This window comes from Gavia stellata, chromosome 5, assembly GCF_030936135.1.
Source record: "Gavia stellata isolate bGavSte3 chromosome 5, bGavSte3.hap2, whole genome shotgun sequence".
Classification (NCBI taxonomy): domain Eukaryota; kingdom Metazoa; phylum Chordata; class Aves; order Gaviiformes; family Gaviidae; genus Gavia; species Gavia stellata.
In genome coordinates this window covers 3,456,434-3,482,641 of record NC_082598.1, presented here as the reverse complement: position 1 = coordinate 3,482,641, position 26,208 = coordinate 3,456,434, and the positions used below count along the sequence as shown (strand labels likewise).

General features: G+C 45.8%; 1 protein-coding gene across 1 annotated transcript in view; it reads left to right on the top strand.

Moving 5' to 3' along the window:
- PTPRA (protein tyrosine phosphatase receptor type A) overlaps positions 1–26,208 on the top strand; it is a 99,338-nt gene that overhangs the window by 27,336 nt on the left and 45,794 nt on the right. Inside the window, exon 2 of the mRNA XM_059818250.1 lies at positions 3,242–3,313. Within this exon, the coding sequence (XP_059674233.1) occupies positions 3,242–3,313 (72 nt within the window). The remainder of the gene's footprint in view (positions 1–3,241; positions 3,314–26,208) is intronic.

The window sequence follows — 26,208 nt, the reverse complement described above, 5'->3', positions numbered from 1 at the left end:
GGTGAGCTTGCAAACATGAGGCTCTTAATCTTCCATTTCTTGGTTTAAATAAAAACCACCACCAATTCTTACCGATGAAACTGCTTTGTCTTGTGAATCTAAAATACGAGAGCACAAGGTAGACCTTCTCCTTCACCTTGCTTGCAAGGTTTGCGTAGGAGTCTTTAATCTTTCAGCACAGCACCGTACTGGAAGACACTTGGCTGCTGAGTACCAGGGTCACTTTCATAACTGAAGCTCTTTCTGAAGCAGCTTTACGTTACGGCATTGTCCAGGAACTCCTGGATCAGGTCAGTGTCGGGTTTCCCAATGCTGCCTCACTTGGAAAACTGAATTTTGGCTGTAGACAATGGAAGCTCCTTCCTATAGCCAGCGTGCCTTCCTTACTGTTGAGCTGCTATAACAGCGTATACGTCTATCTGGTTAAATTGCTTTCATCCAAACAAATACAACTCAGATATACAAGTAATAATTACAAATAGTAATCATACCATTCCCAAGGCCTGGTGGGTTGCAGCCATGGCTTACCGCAGTCAGCTGACTGCACCGGATCCTCAGGATACCGTGGTTTTGGAGGATTATCTGGCAAGCAGATTACATTGCTGGCACGTTGGGGCACAGTGGGGTCAGGGCACGGCAGATGAGTGGAAGGACTTGTGTGTGGCCGGGGCTGAAACAGCCGAATGTGGGACACGCCTCCTCCATTCAGTTCTGTCGTACGTTTGCTCTTTGGCAATCGTGTTTCCTCTCCGCGCAGGCCATATGACTAATTTCTAAGAACAGATGTGGATCTAAGATATTCTTGTAAGTACTTATGACATAAGATGTTTCTACTCTTACATACTCAAGCGACTTGAGTGCATGCCTGCACTGTGCTCCTTACCTGTCAAAAGGAATTAAGTTTATGAGTCACTGCAAGTCATGGATCATGAATTACTCTCTTCTTCTGGTACTGATCTGTTTTTACAGCCATCTGAAGACACAGCCTGCTCTAAAACCCATTCAAATGTGTTGTGATGACTTTGTAAGCTTTTATAAGCTCTTTTGTTTTCATTCTGCCTTTGCATTTGCTTTTTGTCATTACCTTCTGGTGTACGATTTTCCTTCAGCGAGATGTTGGCCTCAACCTGGAAGGAGCCATGAGCGTACACTGCGTGTGTCTTGCTCCAAGCTTTGTAAAAACTCAGCTTCGTTTCTGATTCCCTTTTAACTCTCAGATGATGCTAATAACGGTGGGGAAGGGGAGTCTTTTGTTCCATCAAAGCTTTCTAAAGCTGGAGGTGAATGCAAAGTTTTCCAACCTTTCTTGCACTTCTCAGTACTGTCCCAGGCTGCGCTTTATATCTGGCAGCTTTGTGAATGAAGGAATAAATTGACCATGAAAATATTGATAGCACAGCTGCTTACGCCAGCTTCCTGATGTGGTCCCGTAGAACGTACCCCTTTGTTTTATATGCATATAGCTAACCAAAGGATGAAGGGACTTCATCCCCAGTGCACAGGAAGGAGAGGACAGGCAGATGGCTGGACTGCGTTTCTGCAGCCGCCAGACCCCTCTGCCCCGGGACAGCAGCATTGCTGGGAGGTGTTGGGAAACGCTGGATCGCAAGGAAGGAATTGCCAGTGGTACGGGGGGACCAGCGAGCGCGTTCGGCACGTCTATGAATTGCTCACTTTGAGCCAGAGACAAGAGAAAGCAGATACCTCAGCCGTTCTCCGATTGCCTTAAAAAAGAAATATCGGCAAAGTAACCCACCTCTCCTCCCCCCTGCCAGATCCAATGTCTTTTTAATCTTCTCTCTCTCAGCTTCTCTTAAAACGGAAGTTGCTGGTTGCTGGTGGTCTGCTCGGGTTAAGCAGTGATTCTGGCAGACTTCAGAGCAGATGTGATCTCCAGGTCTCATTGCTTTGAAGCTTCTGGTTCTATTGCACACGACTAAATCAGATTTTTTCTTCTCTGTGGAGGTAAAAATCAGCCTTGTGCGCCCATCTGATTGAAGTGCTGAGACTTGTCTAATTGAACAAGTGCTCAAGTCAACACTTGAGTAGGATGAAAAGCAGCGAGGAGATCACCCAGGGATTATGTCTGAGCTCCACAGCTACTTGGCACCGACAGACCAGATGGCTGGGTCGCATCCTGCCCAAGGCTGGGGAGAAAAGATGTCGATAGGAAAAAAATATTAATTTGGTTAAATATATTCAACTCTAAATCTAGAACTGCCTCAGGTCTCTAATTTCCTACTTTATAGCATCAGCCCAGAAGATGGTATTAATGAAAGGAGGGGTTGGTTCTGCAAACTCCTGCAAGGAGCCTGCTGCTGCCTCAAATCTGATGTAGGTAAAAAATATTTTGGGATGGAGAACAGAGATAGAGAGAAGGGGAACGAGTTGCCTTGTCGTGTAAAAGTGGGGATCAACCGGGAATGGTCTCGACTTGATGAGTGAACCGTGAGCCCGTGCAGTGTGGCTTTGCTGATGGAGTGAGGAACCCACATCCAAGAGCTGATGAGGAGGGAGGCTGGTTTGTGCAGAGGTGTGAGAACATCACGAACATCACTGCAGGTCACCTGAACAGCAGGAACAAGCTTCAGCCCATTCCCTTTAGGATTGCACTTGACCCTACAGCCAACGTCTGTATCCAAAGAGGTTTGGGCTTGGGGAAGTCCGCTGGTGGCTGTCTCACTGGTACGTGGCCATCAGAAGTCCTGGTGACTGCCGCGTGGTTTTCTGACCTCTTCTTGGGATGGGAATAAATGAACATACACAGAACCACTTTTTCAAATGCCCCAACCGCTTGTGGCTGGGTAAACTCTCACTGTAGGAGCCCAAGGCAAATACGGTGCCTTCACTATGATAAAAATTACCTACTTCTAGGTGTGGACCCTCCTAAACTTTACTTTGTTTTACCCTAAACAGCAGTGCACGTATCAAGCGAAGCTGTGAACATCAGAGTTTCCGTCTCATTTGTAACTGCTGCTGGCCTGTAATCATCTGCTGCTGCCTCTGCCCAAAAGCACTTTTAACCTTGGAAACTCCCATGATTTTGCCTTCGGTATTTAGAAGTTATTTTCATTTTTTCAAGTGTGTCTCTAGCTTGAGCAATAATGAAAAGCTGCATTTTGCATATAGGTAAAATGAAGCGGAATCACCTTGCTGGCGGCAGTGAAAATACTGTTTTCCAAAGATGTTGCTGAATTATAACTCTTTGGTTTTAAAAGCTGTTTTTTTGGTTTGTTTGTAGGGGGCACCACTGGAAGAACCTTTATGGGCTCCTAATGACATGCAGGTGGACGATTTACTTATGCTAATTAAGGTAGGAAGAAGCATTGTTAATTTTGGCATCTTGGCATTTGTCCTCTCCTTGAAATAAAATTGTGCTCACTGGCGGCCGGCCAGTCATTGCTCTATTTTAGGGTTCAGTACACAACGATGGCAATATGGAGCAGCACATGACCAAAGCATTAAATTGTGTTAAAGTGTCCCTTTAAACACAGGGGGAAGGGAAATCTTATTTAAGAACTACCTGGGAACGTAACTAAGTGGAAAAAATCTGACTTCCTCCCCCAAAGGATAATAAGGTCTCTGTTGGTGCAGAGTTGGAAGGGGCATGACTCTTACTTGAGAGCACTCAGCACAGGGATTTTTTTGTTCTGCTGAAATGCAGTGGTTGAGTTGGAATTCAGGTTCTAACTTGCCTCCTAAAAAACCAAAACCCTAAAAATATATTTTATTAGTTTATTCTCATCATCTTGAGATTCTGTGGAAAGCTGGTCTATCTCCAAATGTGGCAAGAGTGCGCTCAATTATTGATTAATGAAATGGAGGAAAATCCCTGATTTTGAAAGCACTAAACTATTGGACAAACTTGGAAAAGAAAATACAACTGTGTGCAGAGTTAAATGTATTTATAAGTAGTTTTGATGGCACTTTAGTATGTGAATTCTTGTCTTACGGGGTCATTTCTGCCATGGCTGTTGTGCTCAGAAGCATCATCAGGGTGGTGCAATGGTCACTGCTGGTCTCTGCCTCCTCTTGCAGTAGGAGTGTTCACCGTAGTCACCATACAGACTCCAAAATGTGAGTCGACCTTTCCCGTGGCAGTCAAAAAACCTCAAAAAGCCGTCTTGACTTTACTCAGGCAAGAGAACCCTATGTGTTTCCAGGCTTTGCTCTACACACTCATAACATTTCAATTTACAAGCTTGAAAAGGTGGGAGAGCTGTCTCTGAGTTTCCACCAATGTAACAAACCTCTGCAATCTGCAAATCCCCAAAATATAGCAAAGTTGGATGCTCTGCTTTGGAGCCCGGTGAGATGTTTGGTAAGACCAACATTACGGACAGGATTTTGTTCTTGCCTTTATTCAGACTGTAAACGTGTAAGAAAGTACCGTGGGTGAACGTGGAGTGTGGTATGTCTATCGTACTTTACCACAGGCATTGCTTTGTATTGCAGTTGGGGTTTACGCTTCTTATTAGCACGGGTGGAATTAGTGGTTTGGTTGGTGTTTAGTGTCAGTGGATAGTTTACTGGCTGAGTCGTTGGAGGGAGAGGGGGAAATTCAAGCTGTAACAAGAGCAAATTCTTTTAATACAGGTTTACGGCTCTCAAATGTATTTGTACTTTTTGTTTGGCTTGTGATAAGATGCACTACTGTGGAATTTGCTTGGAGCAGGGATTTGCATGAATTATTGTTTCTTACAAAATGAACATCTGTGCAAGCCTTCTCCCTGTGCTCCACGGTACTGGAGCACCCATTAGAAGAAGGATTTGTGTGCCTGGATGCAGTGGTCAGCAAAAGCCAAGTGCTTGGGCGAAGGAAAGACAGAGCAGTAGAAACAAAGCTGCTGAAGCCAAGGGGAAAACTCTTCTGGGCTGTGTGACGGCATCTGGATGTGTGTGTTTATTTTCTGTGCTGACTTCTTTCCTTCTCATCCCAGCGCGATTTTTTAAAAAGCAACATCGTCCTGTTAGGAAAAGCTTGGGACGATAACGCTTGGCCTCTTGCAGAGTTCAGTTTTGTATTTAGGAAGTATAATGCCATCAATCGCAGGAGCTCCTGGTAGAAATAGTGTGGCCCAAAAATACGTACAAGATGGGACTGAACAATCATTATGGCTGTTCTCTTGATTCTGCACTTAAAGCATTACATTTGAAGGGTTTCACGTTCTCATAGAGAGATCTTTCTGTAAATCACTAATTAAGCAAATTAGCTACAGTGTCATCAGTTTGTCTACAAAAAGCAAGAAGCTGACATTCTGAAGAAACCTTCAAGCTGCAGACTCCAATTATCCAATATTTAAAATTATGATGTCTCACAGGAATAGGAAGAGCGATGAAAGAATCACTTGAAGTTTGGGTGACTTAAAATCAGGTTTCACGTAGAAAGGCAGGCGTTTTATTTTACTCAAAATTCTACATGGATGCTAAACCTGTCATCCTCACTTAAAATTTGGCTAAACCTTATGGCATTAAATAATTTGCTTGTAATCCTTTATTTTCTTTTTGTCACAGTAGAAAAGGCTGAGGTAAACATGTCGGGATGTTCATCTAAAATACTTTGTGTAACGTACTTATTTTCTCAAAAGTTGGCTTTGATAGGGGAAAATGAGGAGGAGAATTTCTTCGTTTACTGAAATAAATCCCCATGACCCAGAGCATCAGGTGCAGGTGTGAGCGATGGGACGGGTGGGGCATTAGTGGTCCCACCATTCGCGGGAATGGTCCTGGGTTGAGAAGAGCACCAGCGTGTGTTGAAAGCAGTAGGAGCGAGGTGTATAATGAGGTGGAGACACGGCATTGTGCTGAGCCATCTGTATTTGAGTGTGCAAAACGTTGCCAGATACACTGATTAACAATTGCCAGCTGATGCAGATACCATTCAGGCTGTGTGCATGTCCTGGCACCAGTGGGTTTTTTGAGTGTGTTAGGGTTGTGCGTACAGTCGGAGGTAAGTGCAGGCTTACAGCGAGCTACTCAAAAGGGCAGAAAACCATCCAGGCATGGAGGTGACTGTCATATTGATACCGGTGCAGTGCTGAGCTGGGTGCTATGGTTTGTTGAGAGGGTGAGTACTAAAACCACATATCTTGTTTCAACAAAGCCCATCCAAAGTCATACGCTACCTTTGGACCATCCATATCCTTCCCTGTGCCTTTTCCAGCTGCGTTGCCAACATCTTTTGGGAGGTGGGAGCCAAGCCGACGTGCCCTGTGGATTTGCAGAAGAGCTTGACACGTGTGGTTTTCTTCTCACCGGTTCCAGCAGTGCCAATCGCCGAGCTCATGTTTTCGGTGCTACCCACAATAACTGAAAGATCTTTCCTGCGAGATAAGAGTCAGTAATTGTGGTTGGCTCATTTCTCTAGTATGCGTTCCCGTATTAACTTGAAATTTAATTTGTCGTCAGAGTGCTGCTGCGCGGCTCCCGTCTCCTCCAGTATGGGCAGGGGAGGCTGCACAGAGGCACTGGCTGCCACAGCGGTCAGATCCTGCACCCTCTCTCTTGAGGACTGTTCTTCTAAAAAGTGCATTGGTGCCATAGCTTGATCTTCTCACCGGGTACACGCAGTTGTGAGCGAACGGCAGGAGAAGCAAAGAGGAGATGACGGGGGGGGACCCATCCCAGTCCTGCACTTCAGGACTGGTGGCTTTTGCATTGGATGGTGACCAAGCCAAGAAGTGCTTTTTCCCCCGCTTGGAAGATCTACTGCTTTAGTTTCGGTCAAAGCTGAGGTCCTTCTCAAACCTTTAAAGATTGCTGTCAAATTTTGGCATTTGTTGACGTGCAGGCTGAGCCTTGGAGGGCTTTTTGGAAACACAGGGTTATCCTGAGACCAGAAATCACAAATTACTGGTGCTCCTAAGTCCCATAGGCACTTCTCCCCACCTCTTTCCTATGAAGCTTCAAACTTCTACATGGAATTTGACATCATCAATGTGAGCTGACCTGGCCTGCTGCATGCTAAAAATACCCTGGGATTTGTATGAACTGTTTCACAAACCATCAGTACTGAGCACACACCTCCAGCGTTTGGCTGTTGAAGCTGACTGCGGGCTGGGGACGTGAAGGAGACAACTGCTTACAGAAACCACACCGGGCAGCGTGTTGGGACCTGCAACCCGTACCTGGAGCTGCTGTGTATAAATAAACACATCCGCCCTCCGTCTTATTTCTGACAACTGCCTCCCTGAGTAGTAATTTTTTTTTTCAGTAGCTTGTTCTGCAAGCAGGTTTCCTCTTGCAGGTGTTTAGGAAGGCCTGGTTTTTGTGTTAATTCAGCGTGACTATCAGTGCACAGACATGGACTGCTCTTGCGTCCTTCTGAGACGTGTGATTTTTATTGAAATTCAGTCCTGAAAAACTGATACAATCAACTGATGTACCTGTCACCTGAGTCAGATAGGAAACTGCACCAAATCGGTGGCTGCCTAAAAAATACGTTGCCAGCCCTTGTTCTGCAAGGTGTAGCGACCACAGCTTCAGCTTTCAGGAGGGTTGCAGCTGTGGTCTGCAGCCTGGGTTCAGGTTTTCAGCGGTGTTTGCTTGCTAAGTTTTGAGGGCTTCCTCAACATCATGTCTCCACTGAGATCAAGCAGTGCTAATTACAGTTAAACACATTTACTGCTAATACTGGTGGACCTGAATCTATAGGAACAATTTTTTTTTGTGTTGGTGGCTTCGAACACATCTCTGTTTCGATTATATTTGGTCCCACGAAAGGATTGAGTTGATCCACGTCTCCTTCAAAAGAATAGATCCTTCAAATGGGGCAGATAACATATGAGGCGATTTAAATTACTATTTTTACAGCTCAAAACGGATCTCTTTTTGAGCAAGTAATGCTTACTAGCTCCATCCAAACCTGCCTTGCTCTGGTTGGTCAATATTGTGTAACAGATGTGAAGGCAAGTTCCTCGCCGCTGGAGGGTTTATCTACTCCTGGTCAGAACAATCAGAGGAGATGACAAGTGGAAGAAGTGAAGATGTGGCAGGGACGGCCTTCGGTCATCGCTGGGAGCCGGGAGGTGCCTCTGAAGGATGGAGTGGTGCGGGGTTGCCTTTCTTTTCAGTCGGTGGTGCCCGTTCCTGCTTTGTCAGGGCATCCTTTGTGCTGATGTTAGCTTTTCATCCCCCCCATCCTCACCGTTTCAGGGGAGTGTGTTATCAGAGAAGATCCCTGCCATCTGATGGTGGAAAGCAAACAGAGAAGAGTAGATGAACGGTCTTCAGCAATCCCAACTTTGGGTGGCAGTGGCCTCCTCGTAGCACAGGAGGCTTCCATCAGCGGCTGTGTAGAGGTATACAAAACCTTGGGTGGACCTGATGACAGAAATGCCTGGTTAAGTAAGACAAGGAGAGGAAATTTAATCAGACGTGCTTTGGGTTTGTTGGTAAAGACACAAGTGCAACTGCTTTAGTGACAATTTTTTCACAGTATATAGAGGACACTGAAGCTGGAGGGGCCGGAGGAGAACATCTGGTGCCAGCTGATATAAACCAAAAGCCATGAAATTATGGAATTGCACCCAATAGGTTTCTTGCCCCAGGACCTTACCATGTGCTGTAAACCACATGCAGGTTTCAGGAATACATTCGGTCAGCGGGATGGAGGTCAGCGATGGGATTAGAGAGGTCAGCGGTTACTAACACCATTAACTTATCATTTCTCCTTTTCCAGAACTCAGTTCTCATGGTGTTATTTAAGAGTTTTGTAGTCCAAATCCTTGAAGATCCCTGCTGAAAGCTAAAACAAATCTATCAATCCTATCAGGTCTTTCCAAGAGCAAAGCGTGGAAATCCCCTGTCCTCAGGTTGGCACCGTTGCCGGTATTTTCCTCTCTCCCTTGACCAATGACTTTTCCTTTAATATTGATGTCTAAATCTTCTGTGGCTTATGCAGTGATTAAAAAGAAGAAAAAAAATTACGTATGCTATGGGAATTTGGCAAGCAACGCGTGGACCTCTCACAGTTCCAGTCGGTGGTTAGACAGATTTGTCATACTTGCATTATACACGTGTATGATCTACTTGCGGTGAGGAACCACTGCTTCTTGGTCAGGGACCTGTTCCCTTTTCACACGGAGTCATTCTGAGGGCAAGCAGATATTTGGGGGTGGGTGTTTGTATGTGGAGGTACATGGGGGGGATAAGGCAGGCTGGAATATGTAATTATTCTCTGGGAGAGCAGGGTATTTACAAGTGCTGTGATGCTTTATCCGTGATGGTCTAAGGTAGGTGCATTTTATGGGAAGTAATATCTGGTAGCAGGTAAACTGCTGCAGTTGGGGAGAAGCAGACAAGCTTTTGATGCGTAAATCCTCCAGTTCTGAGACAAAATGCGTTATCGGTCTTACAAGCTCAGCCAGTTGCTCTGAGCTTCATCCAAATATAATCACTTTGAGTGAGAGAGAGGACGGTTGGTATCTGCGGAGCTGAGGGATGTGCTCACTGGGGAAGGAGGTAAATTATTTCTTGGGGAACGTGGAAGGGTTTTCTGGGGACCAAGGAGGAGGACAGTCTTAGAGGGAAACTAGCTTTTGGTTGACCATTGCTCAGTGACAGGGAATTTAATTCCCAAACTTGCTTTTTTAATGCATTTTATAGATACCCATGAAGCTTGATGTGTTTTGCAAGACATATTCCCTTTCTCGCCCGTCCTCTCTGTTACCCAGGTGCTTCTGCCCAGTGTATGAGTTGGCTCTGGTGTAGCGCAGGAGGAGGGTGGTGTACCAGGTGAAGCGTATGATATTTGGGGAAGCAAATGCTGTAATCTGTAGGGTTTTGCTGCTGCAGAGAGCATTTGTGGGGACGGGGGCTGTGTTTGAGCAAACGTTGCAGCTTGGCCAGGTTCTGCTTCCATTTGATGTGGTGCATGTGCCTTGATGAGCAATTCAGCAAGGTCGAGGAGCTGGAGGGAGGGAAAAAGCTCTTTAAAGTAAAATATTTCAAATATAGATGGAGTTTATACTACAATAAATCTGCGTTTTACTTCCGTATAGCTCTTTCCTTTCCCCACTGCAAGGTGCCTTGCTGGTACAGCGTGCTGGCTTGACTGCACCTCACTCAGCAGATGTTCTTGGTAACCTCAGGTCTTACCTTGGCCTGAGCTTTGAGGAAGCATAAGGTCAAGCTGCTGTAGTTCTAGAGGAAGTTTGTAGGTTATAAATTCAGCTAGACCTGGTCCTTAAAAAAAATTTTTAAAAGAAAAAAAAAAACACCACCATTAATGGGAACTGCTTCCAGTCTTGTACAGGGAGTTGGAGAAGTCAACAAGATCGTGTGAGCAAGACCACACTGCAAAGGAAACCAGATACCCAAGTGCCTTAGTTTTTGCAAAAAGCTTTGTATTTCAGACAAACTAGTTTTGAGGATTAAATGCTGCTGTCCCCCCTCCTGGAATGAGTGGATATTGTGGCATCTAAACCGGCATCTGAGGTAGAGGTGTGACTGAGCAGGAAGGTCTCTGCAGCTGCAATCCGTTTGTGTTTAGTTATTGCATATGATTGTGTGCAGTGGTCCTCCTTGCAGAGAAAGAAGTCGAGGGGTCACGAGAGCTCTGCAGGAGAAGAGGGAAACGACTCTAGAGATTAGGCTGCAGGAAGATGACTTGAGTAACTGTTGAAGCCGGCTTGGGTTGTTCAGGAGAGCAGTTGGTCAGGATGCACATTGTGTTGGTGTGTTTTAATCTGTGCAAGAAGACTCGGAGAGGTGTGTTCAGGGGTGCACGGGAGGAAGAAGTGATGGGTGTTGAGCGGGCGCTTGCCGGGATGCCTGGTGTCTCGCTTCCTTCACCCCAAAGATGAACATTAAGTTATAGACATGGTAGGGCGGATGGTGGGACATCATGATCAAGACCAGTGTGAGCTTGAAGGATCTGGAGGGAAAGAGTTAAATCTGAGCAAAACACAAATCATCTGGAAGGGCTGGAGCTCCACCCTTCAGTGCTTCCCTAGACCAGGATGTGCAGGTCGGGAACCCCAGGAATTGCTCCTGCACCTGGGGGTCCCCGTAGAGGGCTTTGTCGGGAGTGGTGGCATTGCCTGGTTGTTTTCTTACGAGTCTGCATCTTCGAATGAACGTGCAGCCTGAGCCACTCGGAAAGGACAGGGATTCTGCTTGCGCGCTCTCCTCCCATTGCTAGACCAGGTGTCCCCTTAAAGACACCAGTTACAGTCAAAAAACCATTCTGAAACTCCAGTCGCAATGGATCACCGCCTCCAGCTGCAGGGGCACTAACCGTGCACGTCAGGCCACCTCGCTGGCTTGTCACCACTTTTTAAAATGCTGCTGTTGAAGAAAGGCAGAGCCCTGGTCCTGCAGCACCCTACGGGTGCCGGGTGCAAGAAGATCTCGACACTCGCGCTGCTAGGTCTGGTTTGCCTCCTACCAGAGCCGTCAGAGGCTCAGGTTTGCTGTCTGAGAGCTCAGACACACGTTATGCATAATGAAAAGTTGTTTCCCCAAATGACCAGTCGCAGGAAATGAATTTTCTGCTCTTCAGCTGCCAGCCCAGCCTGTTGGGTTGCAGCAGGGCACCCCAGCTCCCACTGCGCCCGGCTTGGCTCGGGTGCCATCAGCAGCATTGAAGCTACCCTGAAATATTATGGTGGGGGTGCTAACAGGTATCCACAGGCACAAAAGCAAACTGGGAAGCCCGGTATACCACTGGTTTTGAGCCAGTTGCTCAACGGAAGATCAGATTCTCCAGGGGATGCTGCCTCCTTTTCTTGGTGGCTGCTTCCCCAGTTATGCTGTTTTGCTTCAGAGGCAAATCTGTTAATCCTTTTCCTGAGCACCAGCCAGAGGCTCAATCAAAACCTATTTAATAGCTATTTCTTTATTTTTATGTGCTTTGAGTAGGGCCTGAAATGTATCATTTGGGAAGATGTTTTAGTGAGATTTTGGATGGCAACCTACTTTCTCCTCTGCATTAACTGCTTTAAAACATCTTCTCCCTGGTTCAATTTTATTTGCCCTTTAATAAAAAAAAAGATAATATCTGCTAGACACTAGTTTTTTCACCCCTCAGGCAGGTGTTTAAGAGTTTTCATTGTTTTTAAAGTAGCTGTTTCTGTGCTTTTTGAATGGCTGTCAGCTCGCTGAAGATGATGATTAATCTTTACCAACTGCTTAATTGAAAATGCTGTTAAAGTGATGTGATGCAGATCGTCACTGGGATGCTCAGGATCACCTTTGGTCCACATACTGCACTTTGAGCATCGCTGCTTTATAATCTAACGAAAGCAGCCCTATATTTTGAGCGTTAGCAGGGGGAGATCTCTTCCTCGGTGGTTCACGTCTTGCTTGTAATGAAATGGCTTTCTTTTCTTATGCAGCAGTTGTGATAATTTTAATAAACTTTTCTTGGTCACAGAAGGGAAGAAATGTCGTGAATTGATTTGCTGCTTCTTTTCACCATGAGCCAGACTTCTTTTAAAAGGAAAAGTACCTTTCAAAACCTGCTCTCTGCTTTTCAGCATCTCTGATTGAATTGTTTTGTCCATACACCTATTTTTATTAACAGATTGGGAAAGAAAACCAAGTGCTTTTCCTTAGGGATCAGTACTTTTTCACTCTGAGCTCACCCCAAGTGCAAATTATCTTCTGTGCAAGCTAAACAGAAAGCAAAAGTAACCAAGGCGAAAGCCTTTCTACGGGATAAAAAGCAAACTGACTTCTGGAAAATGGAAGTGTGGCATTAGTGCTGTGTTGGAGTGAGAGTGGTGGGGATGGCTCCGGCTGGCTTCGATAGGCAACTGCAAAACCCCGCGTCAACAGGAATTACCCTTTGCCATGATTCTGCTTGTAATTAAAAAATCAGAGCTGTTAAAAAGGACTCGCTAGAGAGTTTGGGTAGATTTATGCCTAAATGTTGGTGATTATGATTTCTTTAAATCGTATTCTTGAATTCAGATTCTGAATATGCTTTAAACTCTTTAATCTTAAACTAACTGTGATTTTTAACAATTAGATGCTCCCTTCTATCCAGCTGTTGTCCCAGCCCTTTTCCTTGCTGAGAGCCAAATGGATCTTTTAGATGTTCATGGTGGATAACAGACTATTAACACTAATTGTCTGTGTGAGAGTGATGGGGAGCCGTGGGCACTGGCCACAAGAAAGGAGGTCACCGGCTGCGTCTATCTTAGGGTACCAGGGACATGCACGGCATGGGACAGGGTGTTAACGGGGAAGTGTAAGGCTCACAGCAAGATGACTTTCAGACCCTTTCAGCTGCTGATTTGCCATGGTCTTTATTCTTGGGAGCAAAAATATGGAAAAATTTTCTGTTACACACCTTTTTTTAACATATATTTGGAGGGTTTCATACCACAAATTTAATTTTTTTTTGTAATCATGCTTTAACATCTGCATTTGGTAAAATGTGCTACTTTTTAAGCATTCACATTGGTGACTTTTATTTTGTGACTAAACCAGTTTTGATGTGAATTGTCCAACTTCTGTTTTTGTGGAGGAACAAAGTTATTTTTTCTCACCAGCCTACATGGCATTTAATCCGACTGGAGCACATGGCTGCTGTCATACAGAAACCAACACTCTGTCTTTGACAAATTCTCCCCTGCGTGACTTCAGTAGTTAAAGCTGGTTGAAGAGGTTGGCTCAAATCTCTGCTCCAAGGACTCCCGTGCTGTAAGCTAAAAGTTGTTTGTTTTAAAGATACTGCTTCTATTTCGGTAGGAGAGTATGCATCGTCAAGAAGTGTTTCTTCCCACTAGCTGCACACTCATCCTGGAGTACGTACAGTTTCCAGAGGGACAGCTTAATGAAATAACCCACCCGGGGCACAGAGCAGCCACCCCTGATCATAGAATTGTAGAATCACAGAATGGTTTGGGTCAGAAGGGACCTTTAAAGGTCATCTAGTCCAACCCCCTGCAATGAGCAGGGACATCTTCCACCAGATCAGGTTGCTCAGAGCCCCGTCCAACCTGACCTTGAATGTTTCCAGGGATGGGGCATCTACCACCTCTCTGGGCAACCTGGGCCAGTGTGTCACCACCCTCAGCGTGAAACATTTCTTCCTTCTATCTAGTCTGAATCTACCCTCTTTCAGTTTAAAACCATTGCCCCTTGTCCTATCACTACAGGCCCTGGTAAAAAGTCTGTCCCCATCTTTCTCATAAGCCCCCTTTATATATTGAAAGGTCTCCCCGGAGCCTTCTCTTCTCCAGGCTGAACAACCCCAACTCTCTCAGCCTTTCCTCATGGCAGAGGTGTTCCAGCCCTCTGATCATCTTTGTGGCCTCCTCTGGACTTGCTCCAACAGGTCCGTGTCCTTCTTATGTTGGTGGCCCCAGAGCTGGATGCAGTTCTGCAGGAGGGGTCCTGACCAGAGCAGAGTAGAGGGGCAGAATCACCTCCCCCAGCCTGCTGATAGTGGGACCAAGCTGGATGCTCCCCAAAAGCAATGACCGACGTATTGTGTAGCAGAGGTTGGGTACCATCAAGAGGTTAGTGACTTAACAGATGGTGTTTGAAGAATGTTGTTGGCTATACAAAGTCTGATGTGTTACTGTGTAGTAATTTTCGTCTTGTACAGGGAAACACTGGATGCCGTGTCTCATCAGCAAAAAATACCAGGGATATTTTTGTTCAATTTAAATAGGCTGGGAAGCAATGAGGATCTGCGTTAGCAGGGACAGAGGGCTGGCAGTTAATTAACCTGTTAGACATGTGAGGATGTGCAGGGATGTCTGGATGCAGCCAAGTAGGACCAGGGAAGCACCAAACATGCAGCTGTTCCCCCGGCAACCCGGGATGTGCTCTTGAACCACGCAGAAGTTAGCAATATGGTGAAGAGCGGAGCAATTTCTCCCCCAAAAATTAATGTAATAGGAGAAGGTATGTATGCAGGGACTGAAGAAACAACCGTAGTTACATTTCCATCTCTTGTCATCTCCTTCCTCACGTGGATCAAGATGAGTTGAGGGGGAAGGACAGAAAACTGGAGGAGTGATTGGGTGACCCATTCTGAAAGTCACCATCTCCACCAGCTGACAATCTTGATGATCCTGCTCCTCTTATCTCAGCATCATACACGCTGTCCTTGTGAGTATCTAGAGAGATTTACAAAGCTGCTGAAGTGATTTAAGTGCTCAGAAGTATTTGAATATCCCAGTAAGTATTTATCTGCAATTAAGTTCTTGTAAAAACATTGTGAAACAAGAGACATCATCTGAGTCCTGCTTCCCTTTCTGTCAAACTGGCAAATACCAGGCTTTGATCGTCTCTTGTCCCTACGGATTAGAGCCGTCTCCTTTTTTTGTTTGCACAGAGGACCCACCAAAGCATCTGGGACTGTGCACAGGCCATCGCAGCTGCGAACAAGCAGCAGCCAGGCTCATCTCTCCAATTTTCAGGCTCACCAGTGCCTTTTGTGAGATGGTACCAGCTTTAGTACTTCAAAGAAAGGTGTCAGAAATGCAAAAATGAGCAATTAAGGATTAATCTGCTTGTGGGGATGGGTATCTGCCTCCCCCCTCCTGATTGCGCTGTAAATTAGTGGTTGACTTGAGCCCTGTAGTGTAGCTATTTATACCTCGAAGGGTTGAATTATAGCTCTGTAGATCATATCATCCCTTTGTTTAATCCTTTTTCCTTTCTTCTGTCATGCTTTTGACCTCAGTGATTTTCAAAGCAGTCAGCTTCGCTTCCTATGGTTTTCTTGTGATGGTATTTGTATCCAGGAAGGGGGAGGAGAATTAAATGGCTTTTTCTGTACCATTTTCTTTTCTCTAACGCTCTCCCTTACTCATTTCCTCATTCAACAGCCCAGTCCTTTTTTTTAACCTTTTCAGAGGTTTTCATATCACAATCTTCATGGCCTTTCTAGGGCTTTTTATTTTCTAGGGCTTCAAAAGGGCGTGCGCAGAGCTAGGGGACAGCCTGGATGAATATTGCACCTTATGGGCTTGAAGGCTTCACGAAAAACTTCGGAAAGGAGAGCTGCTGCCACGCACCTGCCTGCTTGTTGGACCTACACCTCTCCTTCATTCCCCCCTCACCAAGGAACGAGCGATGAGAGGGAGGGTGTGTTGCTATTGGATTTATTGGCTGTGATTTTGCAAATAAATGCTTTATAATCACTTCCTTGCTGTGCCTTGCAGCCAAGAAAGGGAGATGTGCAGCGAAGGAAGGGCAGGCTGCCTGCTTGTGCTCCAGCTTTCCCTTTGGATTTGCATTTCCTATTTCCAAGACTGCTTTCTTTTAGACCTCTAATAAGTGTTAGAGCACTTAGAATACATATTTATTCTTATAGCTCTCTATAAGTTGCATTTTAAACAAAAAACCCAAAGTTGGCCCTAGGCCAGTGACTGCAGTGGTTCCTGGCTCTTTGCTCGGTTGCTGCAATTTGGATGTTCCCATACTTCCCGCCCAGGAGAAGCCGTTAGAAAAATAAAGGGCACAGGAGATGCAGACACGCTGAAGTCAGCTGAATATTTTTTAAATATTAGACTATGCTGTACAAGGGTGGGAAATAAACTTCGCTGCTAATGCAAGCAGATAGTCCCTCTGCAGTGCGAGCTTCCCTCCCATCCCTCTTGATGGGGGATTCCTACCTGGAGCAGCCCTCCCACCAAAAACGCTCCCTTTGGCTTTCAGACTCTTGTATAGCAAGGCGTTTTTATTTGGCGAAGCACTAAAAGGACTTACAGATACGGTTAAATGTTTTGAACAAGGAGGAATGAAGATAGCCAGCCAGCAAAACTCCTGAACATGAGCGTAGACCTTTGAAACTTGAAGTTGAGCTGACCTGGACACCAACCACAATGATAATGGAGGCAGCAGGAACACTCGTGTGATGGGAACAGCCTTTAATTCCTTGTAATATGGCGGGGCTGAATGCATAACCTGTAAAAGAGGGGCCATTGCCCGTTAACATTCAAATGGTAGCACGTCAAACCAAGTGAAGTCGTGTCGGTAAACCCAAGCAGACAATTCCAACCATTTGCCATCATCTTTCCCCCTAACTTCCTTTTTTATATGCTTTCCAGACTATACCTGGAAATGGAAAACTTGCATTTAAGTTAAAGTTGATAATGAAGAGAAACCTTAAAAGTGTAGGCTGAGAAAATATCAAGTATTAAGTCATTTACTTTCCTTTCATGTTGGTTGGAGAACTCGGAGGCAGGACCCTGGAGTAGCAGGAGGGCTCTTAGATCGAATGTGTAATTATTTTGTTAAAGTGTGAGAATTTCCGTTATGATTAAGCCCAAAATAACCATCTTTTTGAATAACTTAGAATAGTTAGTACCAACAGCAGGCCATCAAATAGGTGGGTCTGGGTGTAAAATTCTGTATTGAAAACTGCGGGGGAAAGGCACTTGCAGACTGGAGTTGACTTTTCCAATCAAGGATTTCTACAGGATGTTTTCAGTCAAAGCCGTTGCATTTGTGAGGCCCTTTACCGGTATATGCTGTAACCACCAGCCTGATGGATATTTGGGGGTTCGTTTGTCTCTTGCAGCTCTTCCAAATTTTGTGAAAAAATAATATTTTTTTGGAGCAGCATTTCAGACCTCGGTTCTTCTTTTTCCAAGCTGCTGCCCGCAGTCTGGCCAGAAGTCAGCCCGTCTCTTCCTCGGTGCATATTCGGTGTATTTATGTGAAGTGGAAGCTATTGCCCGCTGCAGAAAAGCCAATTGTTGGATAAACCCAGATCCTGCATCTGAAGTGGAGTTAGGAATATTCATCAGGCAAAGCCGGTATTGTAGCTTGCCTTTTCATAACGCCTGGGGAGTGTTGCAAGCAATTAGACTGGTCTGATGGGATGTATCCTTCTCTTCTCTCTCCTTATCCCACCCTTTCTCCTTTTTTTCTCTGCCTTCCCTCCCTCCTCCCCAAAAAAGGAGGGGGGAAAGGAAAGCAAAGTAACTTGTATGGATAGAGGAGAGGTGTAATTATGAGCAGTGGGACCAATTTAAAAATGGAAGATTTCAGAGAGACTCAGACTTTCTTTGACATGTTGGGCTTTTTCGTAGAGGATAAAAGGAAAATAAACTAATTTATTACTAAATTGTAATTTCTTTTTGGTATTAATCTGTTTAATTAGGGTGGTTCATAAATGCACATGTGCAAGGGGAGACATGGGGACTGCAAATTGAAATGAAGACGTTTTCAAAAGGAAAGTCTTGATAGGAAAAGCTTCCTGGCAGTGAGATGTTTTAGGCTACGGGGGGAAATGATATCCCAAGAGAAGAGGTGGAAACTCCATCGCTTTGGACTTTTATAAGTGAGACTGGATGGAGTAATTTGGGAAGTTTCTTGTAGGGAACAGTCTTTTGCCTTGTGGTGGGTAGGACAAGATGATCTAATCAATCTTTTCCCTGTCCAGTTCATATGGTTTTCATTTCCTTCTGCTGAGAGGTGGGGACGGGAGGTGGACTGTTGCTGGGTGCAGTGAGGAGTTTGGTGGTGTTAGGGATTGGTCATTTGTTACAGGCTTCATGTTTTTCTGGGCTGTGATTCTGCTACTCCAAGATACTTTCAATTAAAAAGGACTTTTTAGCTCTTGCTCTGACTATTTCTAGATGTAGAAGGGTGTAACCATCTTAGCATTGATTGCTCTTCAGCTCTCCTGAAACCACTGTTCAGGCATCACCCAAAACTCTCTTATGTCAGCAGGGTGTCAGCTCCGGAGCTTAATAACTTAATACTGTTTCGCTGAGATTGGAATAGCTTTTCCTTTGCTTTCACCCACAAGAAATCCTGTTTCCTCTTTGCTCCACTATACAGAGCTATGAGAATGGATCAGAACATAGCTAGCCGTGAATGTTTTATCTCCCCTCCCTTCTGGCCTTGGTCATCATGCAGGTTGCTGTTGAGAAAACCTTTTGAAGCATGTTAGGATTTGACCTGCTCATAACGTTAAATTATGTGGCTAATGGCTCTTGATGTGTTGTGGCTGAATCATGGCTTGAAGGTTGCAAGTGGTCTACCACCAGCTGTATTTATCTACCAAGGTGGTTGTTGTTTCTGTTGATGGGGAGAAAAGTGAGGATATATGGCTTGGTATGACTTTCCGAGGAGGAATGGAGAGATCTGAGATTAATTTCTTACCTAGGAAGGATAGCTTTGCAGCCAAGCTAGAAATGTCATGATGGAGGAAATGGTTGTAGGACCTGGGAGAAGGGAAAAGATGGGAGAGTGGGCTGTGCACAGCATTTGGGAAGAAAATTGATTGAAGTTTGGTTTAGTGCTAAATGTGAAGGTTGTCCTTGGGACAGAGGTAGTTGGAGCAGGGAAGATGAGGACTGTAGAGTGTTGGATGAAGGAGCAACTGAAGTAGCTTGGGTCTACGGTGCGGTCGAGCAGTAGGATGCTGGGTTTGGGCATTCAATCTAAGCCCAGCAGGGCTCATATGAAAAACCTGTACTAGAAAACCTTGTATTTTTTCCCCAGCAGAAGAAAGATTATTCACTACATCTCTGAAGAGTACCACTCGCTCTCTGCAGTTCCTGACTTCATAGTTATGTTTGTCCTTGAAACATGGGTGCATGTAAACACAATTTACACATGTCTATTTTTGAGGCCATGTAAACTATAATGTCCATCTTTATTTGGTTCTGTGCTATAGGGCTCGTATTTCCTCGTTTCAAGTGTGAGAAGTTGAAGCACAGACAGTGGGCATGACCATGTCTGGTGTCCTCTCCTAAGCAAAAGCCTGCAGAGACCTCCCCCAGATCCATGCTCGTGAGCAGGATGCTCTCGGAGCACCTTCATCCCCTTACAGAAGTGCAAGGGCAGGTTTCTGATGGATCTGGTTTTCCCCTTGGAAGAGGAGATGGCTTTTCAGGAGGAAAGGTCCGTTCTCCTTGACAGCGATTTTATTCCGCTGACAACTTTAATTCCTTCTGAATTCTCCCAGTGGTGAGGGACAGCAGAAGTTGGATGCTGTGTAATCTCCAATCCCCTGCCAGCTTTGCATCCCTCCTCTTGGCAGTGATTTGAAAATATTATTTCCCCACAGTATTTTAAAGGACATTTTCATCTTCCCTGGCAGAAGGAGGAGTAGTTTTCTGGGACTACTGTTGTAACAAATTTTGCTTCTTGTTTAAGATTTATATTAATAATAATAACAACACTAATGGAAATGCAGCTTTGGTGTTTTCCTCTTAAATTGCCCATTCACTTACCTTCTGGGAGCTGCAGCTTTGCTACCACTTGAGACCCAAAATGCGAATATAACTGAAGATCACGTGGAAATCAACCCATCCATTTTCTGCTCTCCTGTGTGAGGAGCAAAGGTCTACAAAGGGAAAACCATTGGCAAATATACTGGAATTTAAAATTTGGCAGAAAATAATGAAGCAATTGTGGGCTGCTCTCACATTGATCGCTTGGGCAAGGCAGTGTGATTTTCGTGTGTTGCTTCAATTTAGCTAATTCTTAGCAACATAATGATAATTTCCTTAAAGTTATTTCAGTTAGTATCAAAACTGCAACACAATAAAGATAGATTTTTTTTCCTGATAACAGTTTTGACCAAGGTTTCCTTTTATCCTGCAACTTTTAAATAATTGGCCCACTGGCTCTTTGCTTTTATTGTACTTGGGATATTATAAACTTAGATTGTTTTGTAAACCGCTAATTTTAGACACGTCTTGATGCTTATTGTTCCCTTTATCGCGCTTTTTTAAAACCATGGCAGAACCTCTGCAGAGAAGCGGAAATCATCTGTGTCCTGAGGCTTTGACGTCTAGACTGGACGAAGGGCAAGAAAACGCAGCCGGAGCAATCACCCACCAGCATTCTTTAAAGTCACTTTGCTTTCCGAATCCAAAATTCACAACTAAGTCCCTTCACCGTAACATTAGGTAGCAGTAATCGGATAAAAATCATAAATGTACCTATATTGAATGAGTGTGAAATCAGAAGCAGCTTTCCAAATCAGTAGGTATATATAATAGCCAACACGGGCATTACAGATACAATTGAGTTGCTAAGGCAGGGCTTTCCAATAGTGCCTTGTATAGCCCCGTATCGTCTAATTATTCCGCTTCAGTGTAAGTTAACAATGAAAAGAAGATAAAAGCTTGGCAACCCGTTTGCTTAGAGGGGTCAATTTATCCCAGCTCTTTGTAGGGCAGTGTAATTTTAGGCTTTTACAGGGCGGATAACGCTGTCCTCCCTGCAGGAACACACACTGCAGCGCTTCCGTAAATAGGTCAGGAGAGGACAGTGTGTCGTACAGTGTGGAGAGCGATGCCAGTATCCTACCTTGCTTAATAGGAATTTTTTCTCGAAGAAAATAAGATGGTTTTGTCCTTATTCACCCAGTTTGTAAAAAAAACTGGGTCAGTTGGGCAACTGCTCTGTGCCAGCAGCATGTTTTGGTGTGCTGCGTTTGGGATGGGAAGGTTCACGGAGCCTGGGATTAACGCTTTCTTCAGCAGCAAGAAGGAGTGATGTCTTCTTTCCCCCAACAGGAACTTCTGAAATAATATATAGCAGGTGTTTCACCTTTTTGAACATTATTCCGATATAGTTGGCTCGTTTGGCATGGATTATAAACCAATCGTTGGGCTATTTATTGGCTCCAGCACTTCTGGGTGATCTTGCATCTCAGCTTTGGAACCAGCTTGATCCCTGTGACATCCAAAAAGAAGGATCTCCATTTTCTTTGATAACTTCTGTATTTTCTGATACTGTGACAAACTGCAGCTGTTGGGCATGGTCAAGGGTTTGGCTACAGTGGCAAAAGACACAGCATTAATGGTATGAAGTTCCTCATTCCTCCTCTCCCCACCGGCAGGCTACTAATTACTCAAGGAGGAAATAGGAGGACTCTGGAAGGCAGAGTGTTGGCAATCAAATGCCAAGGTAAATATAGCCTGGGCCCTGCCTTTAACCCACTCAAGGCCATCATGATTACACACGGAGTCCTGCTGGCAAGCAGCTGGGATGATACGGCCTGAGGTTAACAGACGGCTTTGAACATCTGCAAGCGAAGCGATGCAAAACCCTGGGAGCATTCTTCTCTCCCTCGGTATACGAGCAAGCAGCAGGCTGGGACCTGTCCTCCCAGAGCTGCTAAAGAGCACTTAGGATCAGAGCACTACAAAGGATCCATTAAAAAATAAATAAATAAAAATCCACTTCTGTCTGCCTTAACATGGATTTTGCTCCAAAAACCACACGGAAGGTAGATGGACGTGTGGGGAGAGCAAGAAGTTGCATTGGAAACCTTTAAGTCTTCTTCCACCCAAACCACAGACGTTGCTGGCGGATATGGGAGAGCCAAATGCCGGAGATGCTTTTCATTTTGCAGTCTTGACGGGGAAAAGGAAGAAAAAAAGGCCACTTCTGTTAGTCCATTTTGCGGGAATGCTGGGACTCAGCTCAGCAGGGACTTAGCTGCTCAGTGTGGTTGCTTCGCTTCCTGAGTAGAGCTTCTTTCATCTAGCGCAGCCAAAGGCCTTCTAGGGTAAGGCTTTAAATCAAATTTTCCTCTTCCAGTAAAACATGAGGGTCATTTGAGGATGACCCCGTGCAACAATACTAAGTGGAAGCAGGAGAAGGATCTCACTCTTTTGTTTTGTCACCCAGTTCTTTCATTAATCCAAACTTAGGTCTTTTTTTCTCTCCTTCCTCTGCTTATTGGCGACTTCTGGGCTGACACTCAGGTTACATGGCCAGAGGCTCCAGCAGAAAGGAGCGACCCCTCGATTTGCTCAGCCCCGTACCTGTTAACGCATATTTTTGCTGCCACCTCTCTGGTTACTGCCCTGTTGCATCAGGCGCTCACCGCTCCCACCCAGAAGCCTCCTTTGATCCTTGCGCCGGTTTCCTCTATAAAATGGGTGGAAAGAGACTGGATGGCAACTCCCTTGGGCCTGGAGAGGGAAGGTGGGTACGCAGCGAGACACAAAAAAAAGTGGAAACAATAGCTGGCTCCCTGAAGCCAAAGCTTCTGTGCAGCGAGGAAGGATGTAGATGATGGTAAAGACCAAAGGCTGGGACTTGGGACGCCTCGCTGTCCTTGGCTGCCTAGCTTGTCACCTGCTTTCAGGCTGGCTCCCTGGCTCCCCGTCATGGCAAGCAAGCAGATCCTTGTACCGTAGGTGTGGTTCAGGGAATGCTTTGCTCCAGGGACCCACTCAGTGTGAACAAGAGGTGCCGGATTTCCCTTCTCTTGCCCCACCGAGTCCTCCGCTTACTGCAGGACTTGTGCAATGAAATGGCCCCGTGTGCTCCCGGGCTTGTGTGACGCATCTTTTTACCTGCCAAGCTGTTAAACCCCCAATTTTGGTGTGCTGCACCACAGCTCTTGTAATATCTCAGGTCTTTTGAAATGGAAAAGAAGCAAAAAATGCCCCACATGAAGATGCTCTTGGGCCATGAGGACCTTGTAGGACTGAGGGACAAGCCAGGCATGGTGCTGGGCAGAGGGGACAGACCCTGCTCCAGCTGGGCTGATCGTGAGCAGAGGGGTTGCTTCGAGGGGCTGGGGATCACTCCCTGGTGCATGCCTTTGGTGGGTAGTTATAGCTAGCAGGACCTCTTGACAAGCTGGTTAATGCTTTTATAGCTGAGTGTGTCATCTGTAAAGGAAGTTAGTGATGATTTGACTTACCTTCTCTGCTTGGATTGCAAGTGCTGATCATTATCGCACCTTCATCGGAGAGATCCAAAATAGCTGGAAATGGTGCCTAAGCTCACCACCAGCCTTAGAGCTAACTTCTGCTGCTTGATGTTGGAGCCAGTGGGAGTCATCTTGGAGAGGCTATATGCTAGAAAAGCAACACAAAGGTTTTGTGGTGTAATTTCACAGAATCCTAGAGTGGTTGAGGTGGGAAGGGACATCTGGTCCAACCCCCCTGCTCAAGCAGGGCCACCCAGAGCCAGTTGCCCAGGACCATGTCCATATGGCTTTTGAAAATGTCCAAGGATGGAGGCTCATCCCATGGCTTCTGTCTACGTTAAAATGTCCCCACTACCGCAGTGAGACCTAAGCAGGAAAACAATGAGAAGAGAGAGAACAAAGATGCTGAGGCACATGAGATAACCCTGACGGTGGGACGTTGGGTGCCCCTTTGGTGGGGGATCAGACCAGAAGCACAGACCGCTTTCCCTGCAGTTGCACTGATCATCTGAGATGCATTAGACCTGGCTGTCAAAAAAGAAATATTTAGCTCCTGTCTTCAGAGTGAGGGTGGGGACAAGTGTCAGCAGGGGGCAAGTCTGGTACAGCAGCGAAGGCTGACGGAGAGCTGGGAGGGTGGTGAAAGGGCTGACATGGAGCTCGTGTAGACTGATGGAGCCCTAGAAACCAAACTGGAGGGATCCTGTCATCTCTTACGGTGGGGTCTCCTTTGAAGTACCCCGTCAGAGCAAGAATGGAAACACATGAGTGCACACACCTACAATCTTCACGGGATAAACTAGCATCCTTTCCCAGTTTCATACTCATTTTCATACCTAAAACATAACCATTTTGACAGAGGTGGGGAACACTGCATTCATTAAGCATGATTCATGTTATTTGTGACTCCACGTAGAGGTCCTACTTAGCCAGGTTCTGTGTGGAGAACTACCAGAGCACGCACTGAGCCGAAGTACAGCCCCTGCCCCAAAGAACTGATATGTACAGAGTAGTCCCGTTGCACGGTGTCATGAATATGGGAGGGAGAAGGATCAGTGCATCCCTTTGTTGGTGAACTGTCACTTGTTTTTACTTCATAGCTGCTACTTCTCTCATACAGAGATCTGCAGGTGAAGGAGAGCGATGGGGAGGGGAGGTCTGTAGGACAGCAGGATGCAGGAAGCCCCTGGTGCACACGGAGGTTTGCTGGGGGAAACCATGTGTATTTTAGCGTGGTGGAAGTAAGGCCACAGCTGCCTCTGCGTGATGTGTGCCGGGGTGACGGTGGGGTGTCCTGGCTGTGGCATCAGGGTTGGGCACAGGTCCCCGTAAGTCTTTCTTCGCCACTGAGCTGGTTCCACCTTCATGCCTGGACCTACCAAAGGAGCAGTTGTGCAATCCTCTGATGCGATGGAGTAAATCAGATGCAGAAATGTTCCCTTCTTTTCATAGAATGCCAACAGAGCAGTTAACACCACGAGGACACTTGTGGCTTTGGGGGATTTCTTTGCTACTTTCTCAGAGAGTTTTCTGCTGGTGAGATAAAACTGATCAGCCATAGCTCGAAAAATGAAACTATCGTGGACCACCAAGCCTTATCTTGTCGCATGGCTCCATCTGTTTGCTCCACAGCCTACTGGCACAACTGAAGCCTTTGGAGTCTTTGCTGGAGATGGCCTTTCTGGATTCAGCCTTTCTACTGACCTTCCCAATGAGGAATCCAGCTCTCCAAGGCTGAGTGCGTCCTTGGTTGACAGTGAAGGTCCAGTTGGGTTTGAGTTCTTTTGGCACCGTGTCTGATGTGGTTTAAGGATGACAGTTGATCCCAGGGCTAGCTGCATGGGTACCTGTCCCAGAAAGCTGCTTGGCGGAGAGACCATCCAGCCGGTCCTCAAACCCAAGATCCCAAGTCGGGTAGTTCCCTGCAGTGGTGAGGCAGGAGGGGGAGACAACAACTGCACGTTGTGTTTCTGGTAGCTCCTCTCTGACTTAGTAGGAAAACACTGACCGTAGAAAACATGCAGTATTATTTTTCTCTGCATTTTCCTGAAATCTGTTGGAACCGCTTTGCTTGTAGAGGGAGAAGAGCAGAGGTGATATGGGGGGTGGGGAGGAAGAAATAATGGTGTCTCTGCAGTGAAACTCCCCTAACAGACAGTTTGTGTTGTTTTTTCCCCCTCCAAACATGTAGATCTGATCTGAAAATCCAGGGCTTAAAAGCACAGATGTTTAGTCTGACACACAAACATGGCATCTTTCCAGCAAGTGAAACAGCTTTTGCCGCTGGTGAGTTCAGAGGAGCTAATCTGGGATGAGAGGAGTTAAAGCTGCTCAGCAATAGCTGCATCCTTGAATCAGGTCACCCAAAACGTTCCTTCCCTTTCCTCCAGGTGAAGGGGTCTTTCCCTTTGTACTAAAGCAGCTTTCAAAGATGTTACTGCTTCTTCTGTCCCTCAAAGTGTCCTCTGGGGCAGGGGGAAAAGCAGTGGTGGGGACGTAAACCAGCCAATGGCCGTGGCACCGTGTCGGATCTTGCGAGATGGTTTTTGTGGGTCTTATCTCCGTGCCGAAATAGGTCAGGGGCAAGATGGTAATGGATTAAT